Source organism: Cyrtonyx montezumae, unplaced genomic scaffold, assembly GCF_038088225.1.
Source record: "Cyrtonyx montezumae isolate F1298 unplaced genomic scaffold, pur_monq_1.0 scaffold_10, whole genome shotgun sequence".
NCBI lineage: Eukaryota > Metazoa > Chordata > Aves > Galliformes > Odontophoridae > Cyrtonyx > Cyrtonyx montezumae.
Window position 1 is genome coordinate 28,419,228 of NW_027071826.1, and position 24,458 is coordinate 28,443,685.

The 24,458-nt window shown below is 33.5% G+C and overlaps 1 protein-coding gene across 1 annotated transcript in view; it reads right to left on the minus strand.

The window, feature by feature from the left end:
* FMN1 (formin 1) overlaps nucleotides 1-24,458 on the minus strand; it is a 115,482-nt gene that overhangs the window by 53,456 nt on the left and 37,568 nt on the right. Inside the window, exons 5-8 of the mRNA XM_065754009.1 lie at nucleotides 23,723-23,873; nucleotides 13,515-13,602; nucleotides 4,479-4,540; nucleotides 3,922-4,010 (exon numbers count right to left, since the gene is read on the minus strand). Coding sequence (XP_065610081.1) covers nucleotides 3,922-4,010; nucleotides 4,479-4,540; nucleotides 13,515-13,602; nucleotides 23,723-23,873 — 390 coding nt within the window. The remainder of the gene's footprint in view (nucleotides 1-3,921; nucleotides 4,011-4,478; nucleotides 4,541-13,514; nucleotides 13,603-23,722; nucleotides 23,874-24,458) is intronic.

Here is a 24,458-nt window from a genome sequence, read left to right on the forward strand (position 1 = left end):
AGAAGGGCTGGGGAGGCCAGCCTTGGCTCTTGTATTGAAGCAGCAGGAAAAAAAGAAATGCCAAGCTGGTATTAATAAAAATGCTTCCTATTGGGAATGAATGGTATTGCCAGGAAAAAAAAAAAAGTGGATAGTTTATAAGTACTTCGTGTGAGAGAAACAAAAGGAAGAAAAGACCCAACTGTTTCACAAAAGTTCTGACATACATACATTCTAACATTTTAAATTTTAAAATAAAAACGATGTCTTTTCTTTTCTTGCCTTTATTTGAAAAAGGAACTTTCATTTACGTTTCTGGCCTTTGAATACTACATAACCGTGCTGAGAATTAAAAGAGCTTTAGCATAACAAGAAAATGTATCCAGATTTTGGAATTCAAAGTATTCATTGTAAATATTCTGACTCATCATTTGTAACTGAAATCTATCACAAAGAAGAATTATGTTAGCAATTACTAAACAGAACTTCACAGCGTGAACCTGCAGTTATCAAAGATAAACCACCACATTCATGTGGACACAGCTTTTCCAGAGAAAAGAATACTCTTAGTTCAATCAGTTTTGTGATTTTAAAATGAAGAAAGTATGACTGAGAGTTACAATGAGACTCCTGTGACATAATTTTGGACTCTCACCACTACAATTTTCATGGCCTAAAGTAAACAGAGAATTTGCTTTTCATCTATGTGAGGTCTATTTACTCTTCTACTGCAGAAACTGTAAATAAAAAATACATTCATTTGAGAACTCTCTTATCCTACCAGAATCTCATAACAGAAGACTTGAAAGTACTTTCAAGGTCTGGCATATATTCTTGTTGCTAGTACAACAGAATATTATTTCAGAAGAGAAATAAAGAAGGCTGCTTCTATGACCATAAACTATATATCAATTCACATTTATCCACATTTGATGAATATAAAATTAAGAAACTTCCAGGGGGAAGAAAAAGGTGCATCTTGTTATTCAAGCTTCTGTGGGAATCAGTAGGATTTAAGCTAAAGTAAATGGAAGTTATCTGTGTGTAGAAGTCAAGCAAAGAGCATTAATTGGACAGAAAGCTTTTTTTTATTATTATTTGCAATTATTAGTAGTCCATTACTTCCTGAATTAGAACTACATGTAAAACAGAACTGCTCAGTGCTGTATTTTGCTACCATTTCCTTCATTAGTATTTCTTTACAGTAGCAATGACTTCACAGATATTGTATTACAACTAACAGCATCTTTTTGGAAACGAGCTAAAGCATCTGTATCCTGCTAGGAAAGCCCCAAGTTGTGGCCAATTATTCAGTTTTATTTCTATTTTATTGTGTTAATGAGTATTAGCATTTTAACAATTATTATCACAAAGCATAATTTAGGGGAATATTGTCATGTTGCTGAGATATATTTACAGTTTGTGCCAACAATAGCAAGTGTAATAGACTAGTAAAACAGATCAAAATCACATGTGCAGGAGAGCAAATAGTGATACCAGTAAAGCTTTCTGTTTGTTAGTGAATCCAAGCCATTTAAAAATGGCAGTGACTTATATAAGACTTTAGTGAGTTCAAGTCAGAATTTTCAGCATATGAACGTGAATGACTAGCATTTACAACCATTTATAAAAGTTTACCTTGCACTTTTTGTTCCTATCCTTATTAAACACATCAGGCTTATGCCCTCTAGCAAATTATTTTAACCATACTTGCAATTTTGCACTTTTCTATCTTTGATTTTTTATGGAGTTAATATGCATATGCAGTTCCAGTAAATCTCTAATTCAACATTTAGGCTGACTTAGAGGCTGACCTCGACAACTAAACCAGCAGTACCTGGTCTGCTGAGTTTTCAGAAAGGATGCTCCTTTTAAGGAACACTAAAAATTTGTTAGGTAATAATTTGTGCCTTCAGGAAATTCCTCTTTAAGGCAACAATTTTGATAAACCAATTTTCTTAACCTATGCAGTTTAACAGTAAATAGAAGATAATTATGACTTTCAGAGACAGTGTAATAATTGATTAATAATAACTTTTGTCCTTCACATTACTCTTTTACTTTGAATGATCAGGCACAACTGCTTTATTTGCAGTTCTTTAATTTTTATTTATTTTAATTAATTATAATATTTTAATATTAACAATGATAGCCTAAATCCAACTTTGCATTTAAGATCAACCTCTCTGTACTATAATTTACAAAAAGAGACAACCTTTTACACATCTAGAGAGCTCTATAAGACTCATATCCTCCAGAACACAAATTTATATTTATTTCACTCAGACTTGCAGGCTCCTGATGATTCAGACTCTGAAAAACATAAACTAGTCTCAGAATGTATTAAGCTCCAAGCTAAGGCAATGAAAACCATAGATAGAGGATACATGAACAAGCTAGTATATACTTTACAAATATATGTGTCCTTAAGTAAAAAATGAGAGAGCATGATAACCCCAACTTATAACATGAACCTATTTCCTGTGGACTACATGCAGCTACTAGCAGTGAGCATGTATCTGCTTTGAATAAGGAGAAAGAGGAACAAGTTCTGCTGTTCAACACAAACAGTCTAATGGGAAAAAAAATATAACACTTCTGACATCAGCCAGTCATATGCTATCCGTTGCTTCAGTTCTTCCTCATGCTACCTGCTTTTATTTCAAAGAGAGAAGAAAAGACAAAAAGAGAGAGAGAAAAAGGGTACAAAATAGCAGATTTGCCTCAGTGTAGGAAATTGCTGCAATTAGGAGAGGATGGAAAAACAGGGAAAAGCAGCAAAACAGTAGAAGACAGACACCTGTAAGGCCTAAATCTGAAATTAAATACAAACATCAAAATAAAATTCAGAATTACCATGCTGTTCACAGATTTTTATGATTTTCACATTGGTCAACAGCGTATTACAACAGCAAGAGCAACACTTAGGAATTATTTCATCCTAACATTTCTCACTGCTCACAAAAGTTACAGACTGTGGAAACAGCCTTGTAGGTCTTCAATCAGTATGTCTTGAGTGCATATTTCGTCTTCTCATATTTTATATAGTTCATATTTCGACTTCTTACACAGGCATATAGTGATAGGACAAGGAGGAATGGATTAAAACTAAAAGAGGGGAGATTTGGGTTAGATATTAGGAGGATATTTTTTACTCAGAGGTAGGTGAGGCACTGGCACGGGCTGCCCAGAGAAGCTGGGTGCCCCATCCCTGAAGGCATTCAAGGTCAGGTCGGAGGGGATCCTGGTCAGCCTGATCCAGTAGGTGGCAGACGTGTCCACAGCATGTGGTGGATATGGATGATATTTAAGTTTCCTTCCAACCCAAGCCAATCTATAGTTCTATGATTCTATGAAACTGCTAAATACTGTTCTCTCATGCTTACAAGCATTTTGCACAAGCACCACTGTAATTTTAAAGAGCATCTGGACATCACTACCTCCATATTAACAGTGGCAGAAAAGCATATGACTGTATACATTCATATATATTAATGACCCTATGACACTGGGGTTGGAACTCAAAGGTCTTTAAGGTCCCTTCCAAATGAAGCCATTCTATGATTGGAGGGTTGGACTAGATGATCTTAAGATGTCCCTTCCATCCCCTACAATTCTGTGATATGATTCTATGATTCTATTACTTTTCAAAACCCTCTATCTTGGAAGATCTTCCAAGAATCAACAACCAAAATCAGTCTGACCTTTATTCATGGGATACTATTTTAGCCTTAAAAGCTCTATAAGAAGGATGAGCTTTTTACATATTAGAGAATGGGAATAGAATTTTTTATTGAGTCAAGACTGCATATTAAAAAACTTCTGATGCTCTAGGTTGATCTAGTACACCAGTAAATGTCTGAAAAAATGACATAAATGCAAATTCACATCATACCTTGAAATACAGAGAAGTGTTTAAAGTAACAAAAAAAAACACCTTACTGTTCTGGTTTATCCAGAAGCTTCAGATCCTCCTCTTTTGAAGTCTGATAATATTGCTTGATTTTTTCTAGTTCATCCTTTTGTGCTCTCTGAGTAAGTTAATATAAAGTAATTAATAACTAATTTTTAACAAATTAATAAATTGCTAATTTGCTTTTACCTTATTACATTTTTAGATGGACACGTTTAGAACATGCAAAAGAGCAAGGCTCCTGAGCTTCCACGAGCTAGCACTGACTTTTAGAACACTGCAAATATTGCTATAGGATGCTTCAAAGCACTTAGATCAGGAAGTAGCTCTGGTATTTCTACAGCCAAGTGTAAATGCATTCTTGCACACAACTTCAGCAAAAGTTAAATTTTTGACTTTTAAAAATGAAGCCAAACAGAGAAATATGTATCTCAATATATATCTTCCGATGTTGCCTATTTGATTAAACGCCTTAAAGACTTTTCCTACATAAGGTCTCTAGTCAAACACGACAAAACAAGACTTATGATGTCTGAATTTCTGAAAGCTATGGTTATCAACCACAGACATATCTCAACTTACTTACATTTTCATATAGTGCTTCCAGTGTTTCCAGATCTACTACTGAGTCGTCAACACACAGAATAGCTGTATGGGATACAATTACAAATTAGTTGCTAGAATACACACTGTAAGTTCAATCATGTTTCCTGGAAAACAAGAAAGAGATCCGACCTACTTTAAGGACATATGTACTTCCAATTAATATCTTAATATTTTCAAATTATAGTTTTGATCTGAATTTAAATTGCAGCACACATACAAGAAGATATTATAAACTGTCTCAGGAGAATGGAATTCTACTCTCCAGTACATTCAGCAATCAAGGCTGTAATCAGCCAAGAATTCAGCTTCTTGTGTAGCTGGCCAGACTGGGAATACTGGATATAAGATAATGAACAGCACAGATTTCACAGTAGCATAGAAGGCTGGATAGGGAGGAACTGAGTTGGGGCATTTAAATCATCCCTGTGTACATGGGAAATCAGAATTATGGAGATCCACTTGTCTTAGAGCTAGCAATCTTGGAAATTACATAAGTAGAAAGCCTTGCAAGAAAATTCAGATTGCATAACAGGTTTTTAAGGTATCTTCACAGAGATTTTCACGTTTGAGTTAGCTATATCCATCAGAAAATTACCTACAAGAAAATTTCCAGATAAAGATGTCTATCATGCAGACACCTGAAGTGTACTTTCCAATAATAAATTATTCCTCATTACCAAAAATAAAAAATCTCAAAATGTTTCCCAGCTTACTTCCAAATGCTGCTATAGTTGAATTATACAAGTTATGTGCTTCCACTACAACTTAGGCAAAACTACTGGTTCATGGTGCTCTCATGCAAAATTCCCATAAGCTAAGATATGCACAGTGGCAGACAAATACCTTTAGATGTTTCACTTTTTGGGAACACCATTTAGTCACAATTCATAAAGGGACTGGGCAAAATTTCTGAACTACTGAACTATGTTAAGTGTTACTGGGATCACTAATCCAAATAAAAATCAAGATTAAGGCCTGTACACATAATCAGTTACATATTCTGTCACAAATACTTGATAACTTTAAATTTCAAGTGGACTAGATTTCTTCAAAGGAAACTTGACTACTTGTGAATTTAGAAGATTTTAAAAGCTTTTGCCATATTTGCAATCCATGTTTGGCAGGGCCAAGGAACACATCTTTAAATAATTATTTAAAAGTAATAAGCTTTCGCCTGCTCTTCCACCTATCCCATGATTTTATATTGTGAAATTAACCAGCAGGCTAGTAAATTTTCTCTGTGTCAGGCTAATTAATTTTGTTAAAAGATCTAATGACATTTAGAATGCTTTAAAATTTTGCCTGTCAATTATGATTCAATCTGTTGACATTACATCTTGTTTAGAAGTAAAGAATTATATGGAAGAAGGAAGTAACAGGGGAAAAGAATAGCACTATCTCCAGCTATTTTTGTCTCATTTCAAAGAATGAAAAAATCCCAAGAGTGTAATCAGACATAAAACCCAAGCTACAGAGCTAAACCAAACTCTGTTTATAAATAAAAATCATTATGGATTGAATCTATGAAGTCATCTGTTGGCTCTAGCAAGACAGTTACACAGATTTAATTATCTTTTACACTATCCAATGAAATACTAATAGAATCAAAGAAACCAGAACAGCTATTAGAAAATTAATTTCAGTCATTTCATCACACATTTCATTTTTAGGACTTATAAACTCACATATTTAGTTCAACATCTGATAAGTTAGCACATTTGAAAACAAAATTAAGAATAAGCAGTTTTAAGACACATTATTTATTTTATCTTTTGGTACAACTGAATATTACAATAGAAGTACAAAGAAAACAATTTCTGATATACTTGATATAAAACCTGATCTGCTGTTACTGGCAATGCCCAAGCGGGTGGAGCACGGTTAAAAATCTAGCTATATTAATTCAATGATAGTTTGATATCTTACAATGTTAACACATGTAGGGACACAATTCCAAAAAATCAGAATACTGCCAAAATCCACATCAGACTCATTTATTTTATCTTTCTGTATTTTAATATCTTTACCTTTGTCCTTCTACCTCTTTGCACTCAAGCTGAGCAAGCTTAATGTAAAATGCACATATAGCGGAACACAAAAATGTAAATGCAAAATTATAAAACTTGGTCATTTAAAAAATAAACAAACAAACAAAACCACAGACATTGATTTTAAAAGTTGGAAGGAATCCCCCAAATCACAGGTGTCTTAGTATTCATCATATTCTTAAAATTCAGCATGTGCAATACATTCACATTATGCAGTGTAAATTAATTCGAGTAGGGACAGATGAAAAAACCTATTACACTAGATCAAAGAAACTAATTATTTTAATTTCTTTTCTTAGAGCTGAACACAAAATTCTGAATTTTTCAGTCAAAAACAAAGCTAAGCTTTAATCAAATGTATTTTAATATAGTTAAAATTAATAAAAGTTTTGATATGTTTTTTTTCGAAATCCTCTTCCAGATACTGTGAATTTAATCACGATAATTATATGCATTACATTTCATTATATCAAGACTTATATAAGTGTAATATAGGTGAAGTGTCATAAATCTACAAAAGAGGCTCCAAAACAATTAATAGCTATTACAATATCAATCATCATTGGTGGTTTTTACTTTTATCTTGCTTTCTAGTTAGCTGTCTTCCTTACACTGTCAGTTCAGTTAGAATATTTCACCTACACCTCACAATATGTCGAAAGGAAGTAGACTCATGCTGTGAAAAGCTGGTAATTTTATTGGGTTCCTCTACCTTTAAAAAATCTGTTACTTGGCCAAGTCTGGTTTCTGAGATCCTTTCTTGCAGGGAAATTGAGGCAAACATTTTTATGTGGCCTATGGTGTCTGCTCACAACAAGAAGAATTTATATACACAAGGATCATTAGTGCAGGGTTGCACCCATTAGGATATAATAACCGTCAGCTAGGACAAAAAACAGATCAGCATCACGCATTCAGACTAACAAGCACACATAAAAATACTTGCCAACTACATTTCGCATACTAAAAGTATTGCTTCAAACATAAACTTTTACCAAAGGTTTTAACAGACTCTTTTAAAATGAATCTAACTGTAAAAAAACAGATTCCCTACTGGCACAGATTTTTCACATACTCTGTTTTATCACTTCAAAAATGTAAACCAAAGAAAAGCTGAGAATTTAAAGCATACTGTCTGTAGTCAACATACAAATGTAGATCTTAAAGATGGAACATGAAAAAAGATATCACTCTCTTCTTAACTTGCTCAAATACCAACAGTCTTAAGGCTGACTGACCTACAGCCTCATTCCTACTATGCACATTTCAGTTAAATCAGGATTTAATTCCTGATGACAGAGCTTACATATACTTAGCAATACTAAGACACTTAAAATGACAATTAAACGATGAAATATGAAGAAATTATCTTAACTGCTTTCTAATGATAAAACAGAAATATGCTATTTAATAAAAAGGGCTTGCCAAGGTTTCATTCATTTGGCCTAAAGTACTTGACTTCTTTTATGTACTATATCCTGCTGAGTAAGTCTTAATATCATGGGAAAATGAAGCCTATCGGACATGTAAATGAAACTGTTGCTCATCTAGTCAACTAGGAAGTGATTATGACAGCTAAATACAAATCTCTACTATGCAAAACTACCTAAAATATCAAAATTGTTCTGGTTTACTTCTGACTGATCTGGTGTTTTGAACTCATTTAAAGATTTTCTCCAGCATTTAACTACAGTGTAACACAAAAATATTAAAATTCACAATACTAAGAAGCACCAAATGTATGCTATAGGACTAGAAGAGTAAGAAAACTCAGCTGCTGCAAGAAGACACGGGCAAAAGACTCTGGCACTAATGTTAGCTTACCCACATTAGACTGGATGCCCAAGGCAGATGCACAAAAACACATGTTGCGAATTTTCCAGAACAAAGAAAATAACTTCTAAAGGAAATTGCTCCCCCGCCTCTAAGATGAGTATGTAGCCATCTCTATGCCTTGTGCATAGTATATAAAATGTATTGAATGCATGTATTTAATATTCTGCGTAGAGGGAAAAGTCACACAATTTCAGAACAGTTTTAACTTCTATAATCTTCGTTTCCATTCCACAAAATGTTTTAGGTGAGATCTCATAACATTACTTTCATTCAGTGTAAGTCAGAAAGACTCCAAAGCACTTATCTTTAATCAGAAATATTTCCAAAATATAAAAGGGAAAATAATTGTGAAATAATTTGTGCCACATAACATGCTTAAAACACAAACTGGGATTCAGAAATTCTGAATACACTAAGGTTTGCAGATCAGAGTTGCTCTGGAACAGCTTGCCCTGCTAAGGTAGACTACGGGGTGTTAATAAAACTGTCAGGTTAAAAATGACATTGCTCCTTACAGCTTAGATATGCCATAAGCCATACAGTGCTTCAAGAATACAAAGTATGTGGTCTACTTACAGAACTTGCATGGCCTCTCATTGGAGGAAGACTACATAGAAATTTCAGAATGATTAGAAATGTAATATATAATTTCAGTGATTATTGGACTGATTATCAGATAAATCAAAATGCTGTTCACATCTATTCATTTATTTTCTCCAGTAAGTTGACAGTTGAGGGTAAAACACAGATGAGTTGGAGAATATAAAATACTTTTCTAACTGCTGACTACCATTCCACAATAGTAGTATAATTTTGTTGTTTCTAGATAATCAGTCCCTTGCAACATGCAAGGATTTTGAAGTAAATTGGCATAAAAGTTACTTGTATTGTCCATCATCAGAATTTTCCATGAAGGCAAATATACAAAAGCAGATAGCACAAGACTGGATTTGTAACAAAATCAATTTTAATCCATTCTATCTAAATGTGATCTATGTTCTCTAGTATCTTTTAAGCGCAACATGTCTCTGCATAGTTTACATCAGCGAACAGAAGTATGCTTCAAGTGCACAATAAACATGCTAGGTCTCTATACATGCTATTACAGGTTTTCTAGATTTAATACATAAAATCTTAGTCATTATATTGCTTACAGTATAGAAAATAAAACAAAATATATATTTAATTAGACATAATGCCAGGGATCAGTGTTCAACTTTCTCTTGTTTCTGCCATACAAGCTAAGTTCTGACATCATTAAAGTGCTATTATGTTGAACATTTGCTAGGGTAAATGTGCTAGCAAAACTGGCAGCTGCTCTCCATGGATTAGTATGATGCCTCATTGTCACAGAGGGCAATGGATTATAAAATGTGTGTCTTGTGTGATTCATTGCATTTCATTGATTTGGTCCCAAAGAAAATATGCCCATATGTAAGAACAACTAGTTAATGTGTTCTAATGGAAATAGGAGGAATTAGACAGTGAATTATTACCAGCAACTCACAGAAGCAGAACATTTAAGTATTACAGAAGTAGGGAGTGATTTGGGAGAATCACTCTTTTAGACACGGTATCTAAATTTTATCTACATCCTGCTTTCTGTCACTAAAACTATTTTTCATCTGGGCTGCCCCACAGTTTTGTGTTTCCTCTTGAACAAATATCATGGAAAGTCAGCCCAGATGACCCAAACTGCAGAACAGATTATTATTACTTGCTTTCAAGTCTACTGCTAATGCCAACTACTACATAGGGAACTGCTTGAATAACTGGAACGTTTGTCAGTAAGGAGTTGGGACCCATGGAGGGTCGTTGCATGCACTTATAATGTTTATCCCATTAGAAACAAAACTGAATCTTCTCAATATGGAGTCATAATGTTTTAATACCAATGCCATGCAAGCAGTCTTGAGCCACAAGTTTGTCTCTCAAGATGCTGTGTTTCAGCTGAACAATGACAGAAAAAGACAGAATTACATTGAGTTATACCTCTGTCAGTGTGCAATATTACAGCATGTTCCACATCTTACAGCTGATTTCCACTATTCCTCATCTCTTTTGTGTGAAAGTTTAAAAAAAAAAAGAGACAATGACTTGAAATTTGTATCTTTATTATCCCTATTTGAATTTAAAATATAAATGCAGATTTTTAAAAGATTACTGAGACAAGACAGATATTCTGCCTGCTTCTTTGGCTGGGGAAATTAATACTATTAATAATGCCCTAACAAGAAACTATATTACCACCTTCAGTACCAGATTCATAATTAAAAATTTTTAGTGTTCTCAGAACATTACAAAACAAGGTAGGGAATTACTCCTCTTCTACCCCCTACTAAATACTGAGTATTTTGACAGGTGCAGTATGGCAATATAAACTTTCCCACTGCATCATATGCCAATACTACAAAAAACATTTATTCAATTTCACCCTGTCTTCTCCCTAGATGGTACTCAGAGAAAGAATTTAAATTTATCTGCAAAAGATGAACTTCATTCCCTCAAACAAACATGTGTGGGAGATTCCCTTCCCAAATTGTGGCAGCTGGCTCATTATCAAATGCAAAATGAAACATCTGTGTGCCAGATATGGCCACTTACTTGTTTTGGACTGCTGAGTTATCTAAAGAATATGCTGTGAAGCTATTTACTCCAGTATGAGAGAGTAATTCTACAAATGCATACGTTCCACAGCACTTTAGAGAAATGTGTATATTTTCTTGTGATTATTCTTGTTTTCTCTACAAATCTGATTTTTGCATTCATCCATGCACATATGGCAATTCCTCATAGAAGTAACATGGGGACTGTTTTCCTAGAACTGCCACTTAGTCCATTATAGACAATAAATTCATTTGTACATGGATTTTTAAGAAACATGGTCAGAACAACTTGAAATAAAATTAGGTACCCATTTTTTTTTTTCATTCCAATTCCCTATCTTCCAAGTTTCTTCATTCTCAGTTGCAAGCTGGAAAAGACAAGTAACTTCCTTCTTCCTCTTGTGTACCAAATTATGCAATGGAACGTGGTTTGAAAAAAGGGATGAGTGTTTATCATGTTTCTTAAAGGTAACTCTTTTTGAGTCTATTTTCTAAAAAAATAAATAAATCTAAAACAAGCACCTTCTGACATGCTGCACCAAATAATAACATTCCTTTTTTTGGTTAAATGATATCAAGGGAGTATCATGGCCTTTTTTTTATTACCAACTGCTAGCAGCCCTTAAAGAATTTGTCTGCTAATAGACAGGACTCCACAGAAACTAAATTAAACAGAAAATATGGAATGTACACATGCTAGAAGCATATGAATCCTGTTTTCTTCATTGTAGTTACCATTTCTAAAGGTTCTACAGAACAGAACAGATGTAGATGTTTTGCTTGGCTCTATAAGCAGGTTGTTTGTGTATTTTCACCAGATAGAAACTATATCTCTATCTATACATAGATCTCAATAATACCATTCATACTAGTTTTATATAGAATATAATGATAGAAAAAAATATATATTTTTTTTAATTTCCACAAGCAGTATTCCCAAATCCCTTTTTCTATCTCCTAGCTGCTTCCATAACCAAGTAACTGCATCTCCTATTGCTGCCTTGAGCAACACGTGGTGACAGGCCAGTCATTTGCTACCTCTCAGAATAGAGATGGTGATGAGTTACAAACTTTCCTTCAGTGACAGCACTTGTTTCAGTGTCTCTTTTCTACCAGCATTCTAACTTTCATTAAACTTGTGGAACTACATTAACTACATCTACAACTACAACCAGAGTAGTTCAGTAGTCTGCAGACAGAAACAGCCCATACGTTGTACACATTTCAGGGATTTGTACTTTTAAAACTATGCACTCAGACTGCTCTGCATTGCTCTGCAAATACAGTAAAGAAAAATTGGCAGATTTGCTTCAAAAGTGTACCTCTTATTCAAACTTTAATGCAAGTGTATATGCATACAAACTTTTTGAATACTTAGGCTTTTATCTTAAACTGAGCATAAATTGACCAGAGGACTTCAAAAACTACAGAATGGCAAACTGACAGACAGCTACAGATACGTATGCTGCAGTCATAATGCCTTGTTTTTGAAGAACATCATGGCATGCAAAAAAGAAAAGTATTTCTAAAGACACTACCCTGTTTTTATATTACAGTTGCTGTCCTATCCTATGCTGCTATAAATCCTGATGGTAAATAATTCAGATCTTTAATAACATTTTTTCCCCATCTCATTCTAATACCTTTTGCACAATACTGGCAGGCATGAAGTTGTTCCTTCTTTTTTTCCCTCTAACCCAAAAGCCATCTGCTACCCCTTGTGCTTTTTTCAAGTGTTAGATGCTCAAAGGATCTTCTGAAATTAATAATAATCAATGCCAGCAGCATCTCAACACTCTACCCAGCATTTGCATGTGATGGAAGGAAAAACAATAGCAAAAAGGAGACATCAACTTGAATTCTTCCAGCAGTTGTTTTAAATGGTGGATATTTTCTTTTTTTTTAAATGTGAAAAAGAAATAAACAATATCCCTAAACAATATCTTTTAAAATCCAGAACATAAGCAGAATCTGAATTACCCCAGGGTTCTGAAAAATCTTTATTTCTCTACAGTTTCAGTGCCAAACTCAGAAAATTTCTACCAGTGATGGAATTTATACACCGAGTAACTTTCAAAAATGCCATACAGTAATTATCTTCTTGATTGCTGCATGATAGCTGCATCAGTTTTGAATGTGCATTTCATGTTGCTAATGAAACAAAATGTAAATATTCAACAAACACATACAGCACGTTCAAAGTCCTAAAGACTTGTATATAAAACCTCTCTTTAATTTTTTGTCCATGCGAGGCTTGCTTAAGAAAAAGTTGGGAGGGAATAAAACCATCTTGAGAAAACACTGTTCTGAATGTGATACGTGAACTGAAAAGGTAGAGTTGTATCAAAATTTCCTTCTGGTTATTTAGTTGAAACTTTTTCCTGTACAGGAATATGCTGGAAGAGTAATTCTTCAGATACAATAAAGAGGACCATACTCAAAGTACATACTGTAAGAAATTCTCTGAGTGGTCTTATGAGAAAATATCTATGCATGTATCATACATTGTAGTTCTGAGCTGCTTACCTTGTTGAATATCCTTCATCTCCAGGTGCAAACTGGATATTAAAATTCCTACAGTTTGTGATCGTTTTCCATCCAACAATTTGATAATCTAGAAAGATAATTCAAAATTATCAGAGATCAAATAAACATTCTTCTAATTCTTCATTCACATAAACTCACATAACTGTGAGTTAAACTGAGTATTTCTCTAAACATTTTTGTTAAATAAATGGAGCAGTAAAGTCATCTCAATGCTCAGCAAATTAATAAATACCTGATAAATATAAGCTTAAATTCTCAGTACATCAGCCCTTACTTGAAGTATGCTACTAAAAAGTATAAATGAAAGTACATCAAATCTTTACTCTGGAAGATACTTTTAAACACTTCTCTTTAAGCTCATCAGGGCAAAACTGTTCAAGGTATAACAGAAAGGTAGAGTTACCAAGTTTGGAAAAGACTTCTAAGATCATCCAAGTTCAACCATCCACCTATCATCAGTATTTTCCCACTAAAATCATGCATCTTAGTACAACATCTAAATGTTTCTTGAACACTTCCAGGGATGATGACTCAACCATCACCCTGTGCAGCCTATACCAGCACCTTACCACTCTTTCAGAATACTCTGTTGATATTCAGAGTACATTACAAATACCTTAGTTTATTTTAGAATTGATTTTTCAATAACAGTACATTTTACTCTGTTTAACAGAGGTTAATCTCTTGACCAAAGAGAATTGGATATATGTTTTCTTGTACACTTCCAACACTTCTTCTGATCAGTATTGGTTATTGAAAGGATTGCTTTCACTCATGTCATGATTGATTGTGCTTCTTCCTCTTTGACAATCCAAATGGATTTGAGGGTTTTGCTCATATTTTGGGTAACAGATACCTCATTAGTTTAATAACCAACATGTACATTGTAATCTTTCAGATGTTGAGTGCAGGGAAAAGAAAGAAATCAGGAGAGAGAAACGTTGAAGAAGTTATGCTGATTAACCTGCTGTTTAAAATTAGTGATACTGTTATTTATCAGTCCATAAATACAGTCATACAAGGAAAACTATCAGGATTTTAGAAACGTATTTCAGATGTTAGAAGAGACAGATTTGATATCTGAACAAAATTTCCCATGATGTTTGAACTGTTTGTACGTGTCATTTTGATTTATTTTTTAAGCAAGATAAGATAGTAGCACTTCACATCACAAAATGCAACACAGATGTGAAGTTCTTCAAAATAAGAGAATGTTCATATTCTAGCAGCTGGCTTAATTTGTAATGCTGATGAAAAATGCTATTAATAACTAAATGTAAAATTAAAAACAGTAGCTAAGTTTTCCCTAAATGTATGATCTGAATTTACCTCTCATAATTCAGAAATATTACTATTTGTATTATTAATAATATTCAAAATTAAAAACAGTTTTTTTTTCCCCTGTGATATCATTATAGGTATTCACATTACAGACAGCTAAATGATAAAACTCATACTAACTTATATTAATGTTTCTCATGGGTTCTATGAGATTTAGGAATATTTAACTGTGCAACTACCTACTCATTCACCTATATAACTGTAGCTGAAAATACAGGGAGAAGAGAAGCACTAATAACATTTTCTCCTAAAAAAAAAAAAAAAAAATTAGTTACTACTTGTAGGGTTGTGAAATTGGACAGTATATGAATAAGTAAGAACACATGCTGTCTTCAACAAAGATCTGACAAAAATCTTATTTTATGTCTCTGTGAAAAAACTCAATTTAATGAAATTATGTTAAAATGGATGTTACGTATTTACTGCTAAAACTGAGAATTAAATCTGTCCTGAGAGATTTTAAAGGCTATACATACAGTAATTATACTGGATATCAGCAAAGGAATATTGTTTATATCTTATTTAAAGTACTTCCTTCAAATGAGAAACAAAACAAAACAAAACAAAACAGACCCCTAACTCTCTGAATACATAAGCAGAGAAGGTGATTTGGTTACAAGTTACCAGAAATTAATGTTCTTGCAGCACCTCATCCTGCTGTGTTTTTTTAGAGCAAGTAACTGCTCAGTTTATCATGATCATTTCTGAAACTTTAAGTGAATTTGCTGAACTCCTCAACACATTAACTTCGTACAGGGATAATTACAGGCTTGAGTAGTATGCAATTTGTATAGCATTCCCTGACCTCCAAGTTGACCTGGTTCAGGGGCAAATTCATAGGTTGTCATAAACCTCATTAGACATGCCTAGTTTGAGACAAAACTGTTCCAGGCTATAGCTGTTATAGATAATATGACATTTCAAATAAACCTTGTTATTTTTAAATGCTAAAATATTATTTAAATATAATAGAACTGGTTTCCATCACTTAAGCAAGACTTCCTCCTTAAAAGACCAGTACAACAAATTGAGATAAGAGCTTCTATAATTTTAAAAGCTAAAGTGGAGATTCATGTTGTAAAATGTCCAACGAACTGTATGTTCACAGGCATTTTAGACAAATCTACACATGGTCGCAATTACCAGCCATCAAACTAGTCTTAGACTACCTGAAATGGCTTCAACAACGTGAACTCTCTAACTGAAGACTAATATTTTATTCATTAGAGAGCAAAGAGAGAGAAATAAGACAACAGAACAGCTCAAACTGTGCAGTCCTAATATTCAGAAATTATGCAGGATTTTTGTTACAAACTTTAAAACCAATGAGCACTTGGAAAGATCTGCGCTTACAGTGAGAACATATTTTCTGAAATAAGGCATTTTGCTCTAGATAATGCTTATTCTGGAGAAGCCACTGAAGAGAATTATACGTGTGAATGAATTCTAAATGGAAAGGAGATACAAAAAAATTCTTCAGTTTTCCAGCTCAATAAAAACCATAAGGCAAATAAAATGGAAGTTTGTAAAGACTGCATCGAACTATTTAGTCTATGCTTTTAAAAGACAAATCACTGCTCACCTCTCAGCATATTGTGACTTGCTTTTAGCTGGCAGTGACAGGCAAGCAGCTAAGATCCAGCTGACGCCAGCTGATGCTGCTATGCCAGCTGGCAGGGTTTGCCAGCTGCCTGCTGCTTCCAGACGATGAATGTGTCGTTGTAATGGATGCAGCATCTAATGGTTCGGGGACACAACTGTGAGCACCAGTGCTAATTCATTTAATTCACTGATCTGTAACACTATTTGCTCAATGAGGTGTTCCCAGAGTGCTTTTTAATGTTATTGAGTTAGTTGATCTGCTTTATACAAGTGTCTTTTTTATATCTTTCTAATATTTATCATATAATGTAAAAGCAGAGACATACTGAAGCTCCAATACATTCATAAAGTAATCTGTCATTCCCATTAAAAGGTGTTTCGCTAATGTAGCAAGAAACGTATTTCATTAAATATTATATGACAGACCACATTTTTGTCTAATTGCAATGTCTACATTCTGTCCAGGACACTTACTGGTGCAGAAATCTGAACAGATTCAGTTTACTTTAGTGATTAAAAGCTAAATCTTTCCTCCTGCTGGTGTATGGATTCTTTCCATAATATTTAAATTCTGTGAGAGAAACCATAAGCTAAAAAGCTGTCCTAGATATCAGAGTGTTTTCCTTCATTTCTACTCATTAACTTTTATAGTGAAGTCAACAGCCTGGACCCATAAGTAGTCTGTTGAAACCCTGTTTAAACAGAGGAGGAATATCCTGTGCAAGAAGCAAGTATTTCCCTCCAGCCTTTCTACATAAACACCCCAAGACTACCAATGAGATTTCAGAATCTTAAGACTATATATTACGCCTTCCCAAAGAAGGGCCATATTTAACTATTTTATATTTACTTAGATGAACAACATTGTTAGATCTTATTCATCTTAGTATTTTAGGATGTGTATTTCTAACTAAAATTCTACTGGATGAAGAAAAATTTATTTTTATCCTTTTTCTAAATGACAAGCAAATGGCAATGTTTCAAGACAAAGTGGTAAAAAAATGAGCTAGCAAAAAACTTACTTCATTTTCTTTATTCCTACCAGAACCTTAAAAACAAATCAGAATCACATAGATGTTTACCTTTGATTAATACTTTTCCCATCCTACATGACTGAGGAGCTCTGCGGTAACTAAGGAAATAATGTATTCATTCCTCAAAGCACAGCCCAAATCATAAAAATAAAGTGAGAGTGCCTTAGAAGAGTGTGCACTAGCATTTTACTACTTTTGCTCAAGTTTGAACACTGTTTATTATCTTATGCAGACAGCTGAAGACAGTCACTGTGTTTCAACCATGCAAAGCATCCAACACTTTCTGCAGTATTTGCTCTTCTTGCAGAAACACAAAGTTCATTAATTTTAATTCCTCATTTAGTTAAATGGATAAAAATCTTGCTGACAGACATATAACTTTCAGTCAAAAAAATGCAATTCACTCAAAATATTGACACTCTTCTTAAATGGGAACATATGTTAATAATTATGTGAAGTCTGTTAGAGATAATAGACAACAGAAAAGCCATTATCTTTAATGTCCTCCTGCGTCTTTGAAATGATAATCATTGCACTAAAGGGCCAAAAATGATTGATGGACTTTCATTTGGAGCATACACCTGACACAAATTACTTGATATTTACCCTCCACCCCCCATTTTTAACTTCCAAGAAGACAGTGGCATCACAAACATCCAACTATCCTGTCTCTTGAAAAAGTATAGGAGGGCAAGTACCTCACAAGTCCTCAAATATATTGGAAAAAGTAACACAACTCTAAAATATGTAACTTCAAAAATGAAGCTACATAATGCACATGGAATAAATCACAGCAAAGGAATGTTCTTTTCTAAACAACCTCTTCTTTTTAGGCTTACAGTGCATCAGAGCTTAATATGTAGAGAATCTGGCTTTTCATTTCATTCCAAAATACATTTCCTAATTCTTAATCCTTTCCCCTGTTTGGAAGCACATATCCTATTTTGCTTAGGCATATCTAATAGGAAAAGGAAACCCTAAGGCTTGAAAACAATTGCATGTGCCTGTCAGTTTCAAAATTTGCGTAGTTACTTACAGGCAAGAAATATTAACAGTTTTGAATGACCAAAAGTAAAAATTTTTTAATATAAATTTCAGTGCTTCACCTGACATAAAAATGCCAATAGTGGGTTTTCAAGGTCTAGGAAAGATGTTAGATTCTTCAAATTATATTAAAATCTATTGAAAGCTGAGTTCTTTCAAAAAGAACAGATTTTTTTTTTCCAGCAAAATTAGGTAGAAATTTTATATGTTAATTATTTTCACCTTTCATTGTTTTCATAAACAGCTATGGACCTTAATGATATTAAATTTACATATAGTTGAATATTCTTGGTATATGAGAACAAATGCTTTAATTATTAGTAGATAACAGAATAGATGTAAAAATCATGTATCTAGAAGCCTGAAATCTAAGCATGAGAAAATACAAAAATGGTTATGAAAATTGTCCAGATTATTAGTGGCATTTTCAAAATCATAGAAATGATAAAACTGGGTGAAAAAACAGAAGTCATAATCACAAGTTCCAAAAACACCGAAATTGAAGTTACAAACTAAAATGACCTGGAGGATCTATACCTTTCTATTCTTGATTTCAAAAAAGCTCTAAATTCTAAGTCATTTTATAAGTGGGACCAAATAGATATTAATATTTAGATTAAGCTAAGTTAATTAACCAAAACCAGAGTGAAATAGGCTTGATACATTCACAGATTAACTAATCCTTCTTTAGTTTTGTCTAGTACCTGCCTGCTGCAAATTCAACCATTTCAGTATTAACTTAGGAAATAAATCCCACTTTCACACATTCTTCGTCCATCTATAGTCACTTCCATAGAAGTGTATGATCAAAGAAGCATAAGCAGCCAAATACCTTGTAGAGCTTATAATGTCCAGATAAGCATGACCATAACAAACTTCAAGAATACCTAACTGTACCAGGAAGTACATCTGAGCTTCATTTAAATTATATTAACTATATATATATTTAAACTATACTATTCTTACACTGTATCACTATCAACTGAAGGTTCTTTTTTTTTTTTCCCAAATAAGTTGATATGTCTATAAAAAATAAAATCTCCCTCTAAGCAGTCCTTTAAGGAACTATAATTGCTGGAAAGTTCTCAATTTCCCTTCCTTTTTTCCCCATGTATTTGTTAGAATGTGTTATTTTCTAAACTACTGCACTTCAGGATCTAGTAATTACATTCTCACATCAAGATGACAGTCTCTTGAAACTGCTGTAACTGACTTAGTAAGCCAATTTCTGTCAGGCACAAAGGCAATGTGCTTTAGAGTCATGAAGCACTTCCACTGGAAAAATGGGCAGGTAGTCATTTCCACCCATAGGAAAATGGATAGAAACTGGACTTCATGACTTTAAATTGAGACTCATGACGTTGGAAAGGCACTCAAAATGTCATCCAAAGCATTTCTGTACTTCAATACACTATCAACTCTATGCGCAACATTCTAAACAAATTTTTTTAATGATCTCCCAATATAGAAACACATTTTCCCTAGCCAAAAGTGCTTTACAATCCTTTGGTATTCTTACTTTTAGAAAGATTAATTTTTCTTCACAGCAGCTGCATGCATTTGATGACACTTTCTGTCCCAAATCAACCTCCTCTTTTCTAGACTAAACATTCATAATCACTGAATTTTTCTCAGAGACTACTTCTACACTTTTGATCATTCCCACTTTTCTTGACTCTTTACAGTTAATAAACATTTTTAATGAATAATTGTAGTGCCTAAATCTAGATTATGTTCTTAATGAATACATGACTGAATGGGTTGTATTGCAAACAACACTTTGGTTTATGTATCAGCCTTGTTTCCCTTTTAGCATCACGAATTGATAACTCATGCTTCTCTTTGTGATCTATTACTACCTCAAGATCACTTCTGCTAAACTACCACCTACTTAGCTGTACTCATTTTCATGTAGGTAGATTAACTGCATAAATTCAGATATCTCAGATACATAAGAATTTTCTAAAGGGTCTAATTCAAAATGTATGCAGTCTTTTGCAACTAAGTGATAGCTGAATAGTTAATACTCTGTTATTATTATACTCTGGTATTACTCTGTATACTGTTATCCAGGTATTAAAAAAGTGCGCCCTCAGTAAGTTTGCAGATGATACCAAGTTGGGAGGGAGTGCTGATCTGCCTGAGGGTAGAAAGGCACTACAGAGGGACCTGGATAGACTGGATCAATGGGCTAAGGCAAACTGTATGAGTTTCAATAGGGCCAAGTGTTGGGTCCTGTATTTTAGTCACAGCAACCCCAGACAACCCAACAGTCTTGATGACGAGTGACTGGAAAGCTGCCTGGCAGAATGGGACCTTAGTGTGCTGATGGACAGCCAGTTGAATGTGAGCCAGCAGTGTGACCAGGTGGCCAAGATGTCCAACGGCATCCTGGTTTGAATCAGAAGTGGTATGATGAGGAGGACTAGGGAAGGAAACAATTCCCCTTGAATTTGTAGGATAAGATCTTCCAATTGAATATGGAATTCGATTGTGAGGCACTGGTTTAATTGTCATCCAAGAAGAAAAGTATTAAGTAATGTTCTAGCTAGGGATCCTACACCACCTATTGGCCTGTCATTTTTCTAAATACAAAGCTGGTCAAACTCTGTTTGTAGAAGTTGGTAGGAAATAGGACAAGCTTGTGTGGATGAGAGGAGATTCAATGCAATTTAAAGGTCAATGGTAGCATGTGGTATAAAATAAGATAATTTACCCATACAAAACACAAATTACTATTTCAGATTTTAAAGCTGTCTCTGTATCTTGGGAAGACTTTTTTTTTTTTTTTTTAGCAAAATACAAAACAGAAATTTACAAAGAAACACAAAATGATGCAGCACCAGCTATAATGATGACATATGATGAACACTGTCAGATTCTTCTCTAGTGACATCTGTATAAAGCATCTTAAACCAAACTACACAATTCCATATAATGTGACATTCCATATTTAAGACTAGATAAGTATACATTTCTGTACCATAGCAAAGAAAAGTATTACTACTAAAGCTGTAGTAGATATGGTGACTGTTAGAAAGAAGGTAAAATGAACACCGAAAAAAAGCATGTAGAAGGACAAATGAAACCAGCAGAATCGATAATTCAACATCAGTGTACAAGAGTTTCAGGAGTTTTCCATTTATCTACTTATAAACCACACTGTAAATATAATATCTCCCTAGTATCATTTCACTCACAACCCACTAAGATTTATCCAGTGGAGCTAGCATGCAGACATGTAGGATTTGAGAGAAAGCCAACACAGGGTCACAGAAGAGGATCACCTGTGTAAGGAAATGTCCAACTACTACGATTCAAAGAAAGTTGGAAAGACAAAATTAAAAATGAGAAAATGCCAAGTTTAATTCAAATTTCATTTGAGTTCTAAAAAACTAATTTCTTTTTCAACTGAAAGTTTATTACTGAGCAATGGTTTTCATGGTTTGTAACACCACAATCATAATCTCATCAGTTTTACCAAACCAAACCCACAGTATTAGATAAAACCCTACATTTTTCTGTTAGGATATTTGTTTTTGTATTTTTACAGATAATTTTCAAGAAACATTTTTTATTCCAATAATTTCAGTAAATATACTCCTAGTCTTAAAAAGGGTAAATTTACTTCAAAAACAAAAACTAATTCAAACACTGACGTAAATACAGATAGTATCTTTGTAAGAAAACACGTTGCTTACTCCCAAGCAATAACAGTTACTATTACTCCATTAGTTCATATATTGTAGAGAGTAACTACTACACAGTTCTATTTTGGATAAAGTTAAGAGTGATCATTAAAAAAAAATGTACTGCTGTAACTAAGTTAGTTACAGCAATAAGGAATCACACACAGTCACCTTACAGAAAACAGGACTAATTCCCATACTATTTTGCTGCCACATACCTAGAGAAGTAGGTATGTTCACCTTGTTACTGAGATTTTTAAATAAAAAAGTTGTCTATTTACGCATGGTATTTCTCCATTAAAATTACATCAGATATACCACAAGTACTTGAAGCATCTATCAATTAAAATGTAACATTAAAATATTTTTCAAAGGGATTCCTGTGTTCCACTTCATTCTGACATTTAAAGGATCGTAATAATTATTTCTTTAGGATATAATTCCAAATGCCAGAATGTTTCCACTCTCCAACTCCTCTACCCTAGACTCTCTCATTTTTCACTTTTTGCATCACATTAGTTTGAATTTCATAAATTCTGTATCCTTATTGACATTTCTTATTAATTACTACACTAAGTTTAAGTAAATTTTGAAAAATCCATCTCCACTGCTATATTTGCTTGAAAGTTCACACTGTATGTGCGTCAAAATCAAGAAAGCTAGATAGCATAGTTTACGTGCAAAGAGCCCTCTTGTGGTTCCAAGCAGGTAAACTCAAATAGATGCATAATACAGTACTTATATACACATATACACACACTTATATATGTACACTTATAAACAGGCTTATAATACGTATGTTGTTTTAGGAAAACATTACTTGGTCACTGTTCAGAAAAATTCTTTGTCCTACCTGCACTCAGCAAACGAGAACAAGCTTTCACTGTAACTGACCATGTCTGAGGCAGAGTGTCTGCCATAATGACAGGTGCTACACAAACTTTCATCCAAGACATGGTCTCCCTGTCCTTTCTCGACATAGCTACTGAATAACAATACCAGCAAAGAATTTTTTGGCATTCTTCATTCAAAATATGTAAGAGTGGTTTTCCTATTTTCTGCATTACTTTATTTTATCAGTAACATTAACTTAAGGAAAATAGATTTTCTAGAATTACTTAATGGTAGTATTTACTTATAATTAATTGCAAGGCCAGATATGGCCTGAAATACTGGTACTTTAAGGTACATGTTAGAACTTTTATTCCATTCTTCTACATACTATTTTTTCTACTTCACCAAGATGTAGAACTTTCATTTTCAAATGGAAGAAACCTTCCAAACTAAATAATGTATCTGAATTCTCTAGCTAAGGTTGAACAAATAATTTTACCTATTGTGTTTTAGAACAGGATTTAGAAACCCATCTATTACGTGCTAGTTTAACAATAAATAAAAATGAAGTTTCTTAAAATGTAAAACAAAGCAATAAAATAAAAAATAAAAAATAAAGTAAATACAAAGAAAAGTTAAATACCTTTTTGGCCTTGGTTTTTTTTTCATAAGTCTCTGATAATGGTTTTCTTTTTTCCTGAGTCGTGTCTTTGGAAAACAAATATTCAAACTCGGTAGTATCAAGTATATCAGGTTCTTCTAGTGATTCCCATAACGTTGGTATAGCAGTTTTCCTATAAAGGGAAATATAATAATAAAACTTATACTAAATATTTATTAATAAAACCTTATCAACAACTTAAAACCCAAACAAGCTGTGCTAGCATACTAACAGCATTATTTCTCTGTAACTTACTGTTGTAAGGAGTCAAAATTGTAAGGGTGCACCAAGAAGCATAGCTACTTAGTAGACTACTTGCTAAACAATCAAAGTCCACATATTTTAGGTGTTTTTTTGTTTGTTTTTTTTTGTACAATAACTATATATTGCATCTGCAGCTTGAGTAAATACAGCTCTAGAGATCTCTGCCACTTCAACTAGGATTAGGAGTACTTCAACAGCAGCTTTTTTTGACTAATTCCCAATAATCTTCCTAGTCATATAAAAATAATATCAACAAATAATGAACACATTTTATTCAAAAATGTTTTAAGGGCATTTGTAGAGGACTTGATTCACTTCATGTTAGTTTCAGATGCTTCATGCTCATATGGAACTTCGTTTCAGGTTTAAGCACCTAGAACCTAAGTGGCCTATATCTTGGGAAACTGATCAATATTCCACATCACTTACATTTTACATGGGGATTATCTTTTTT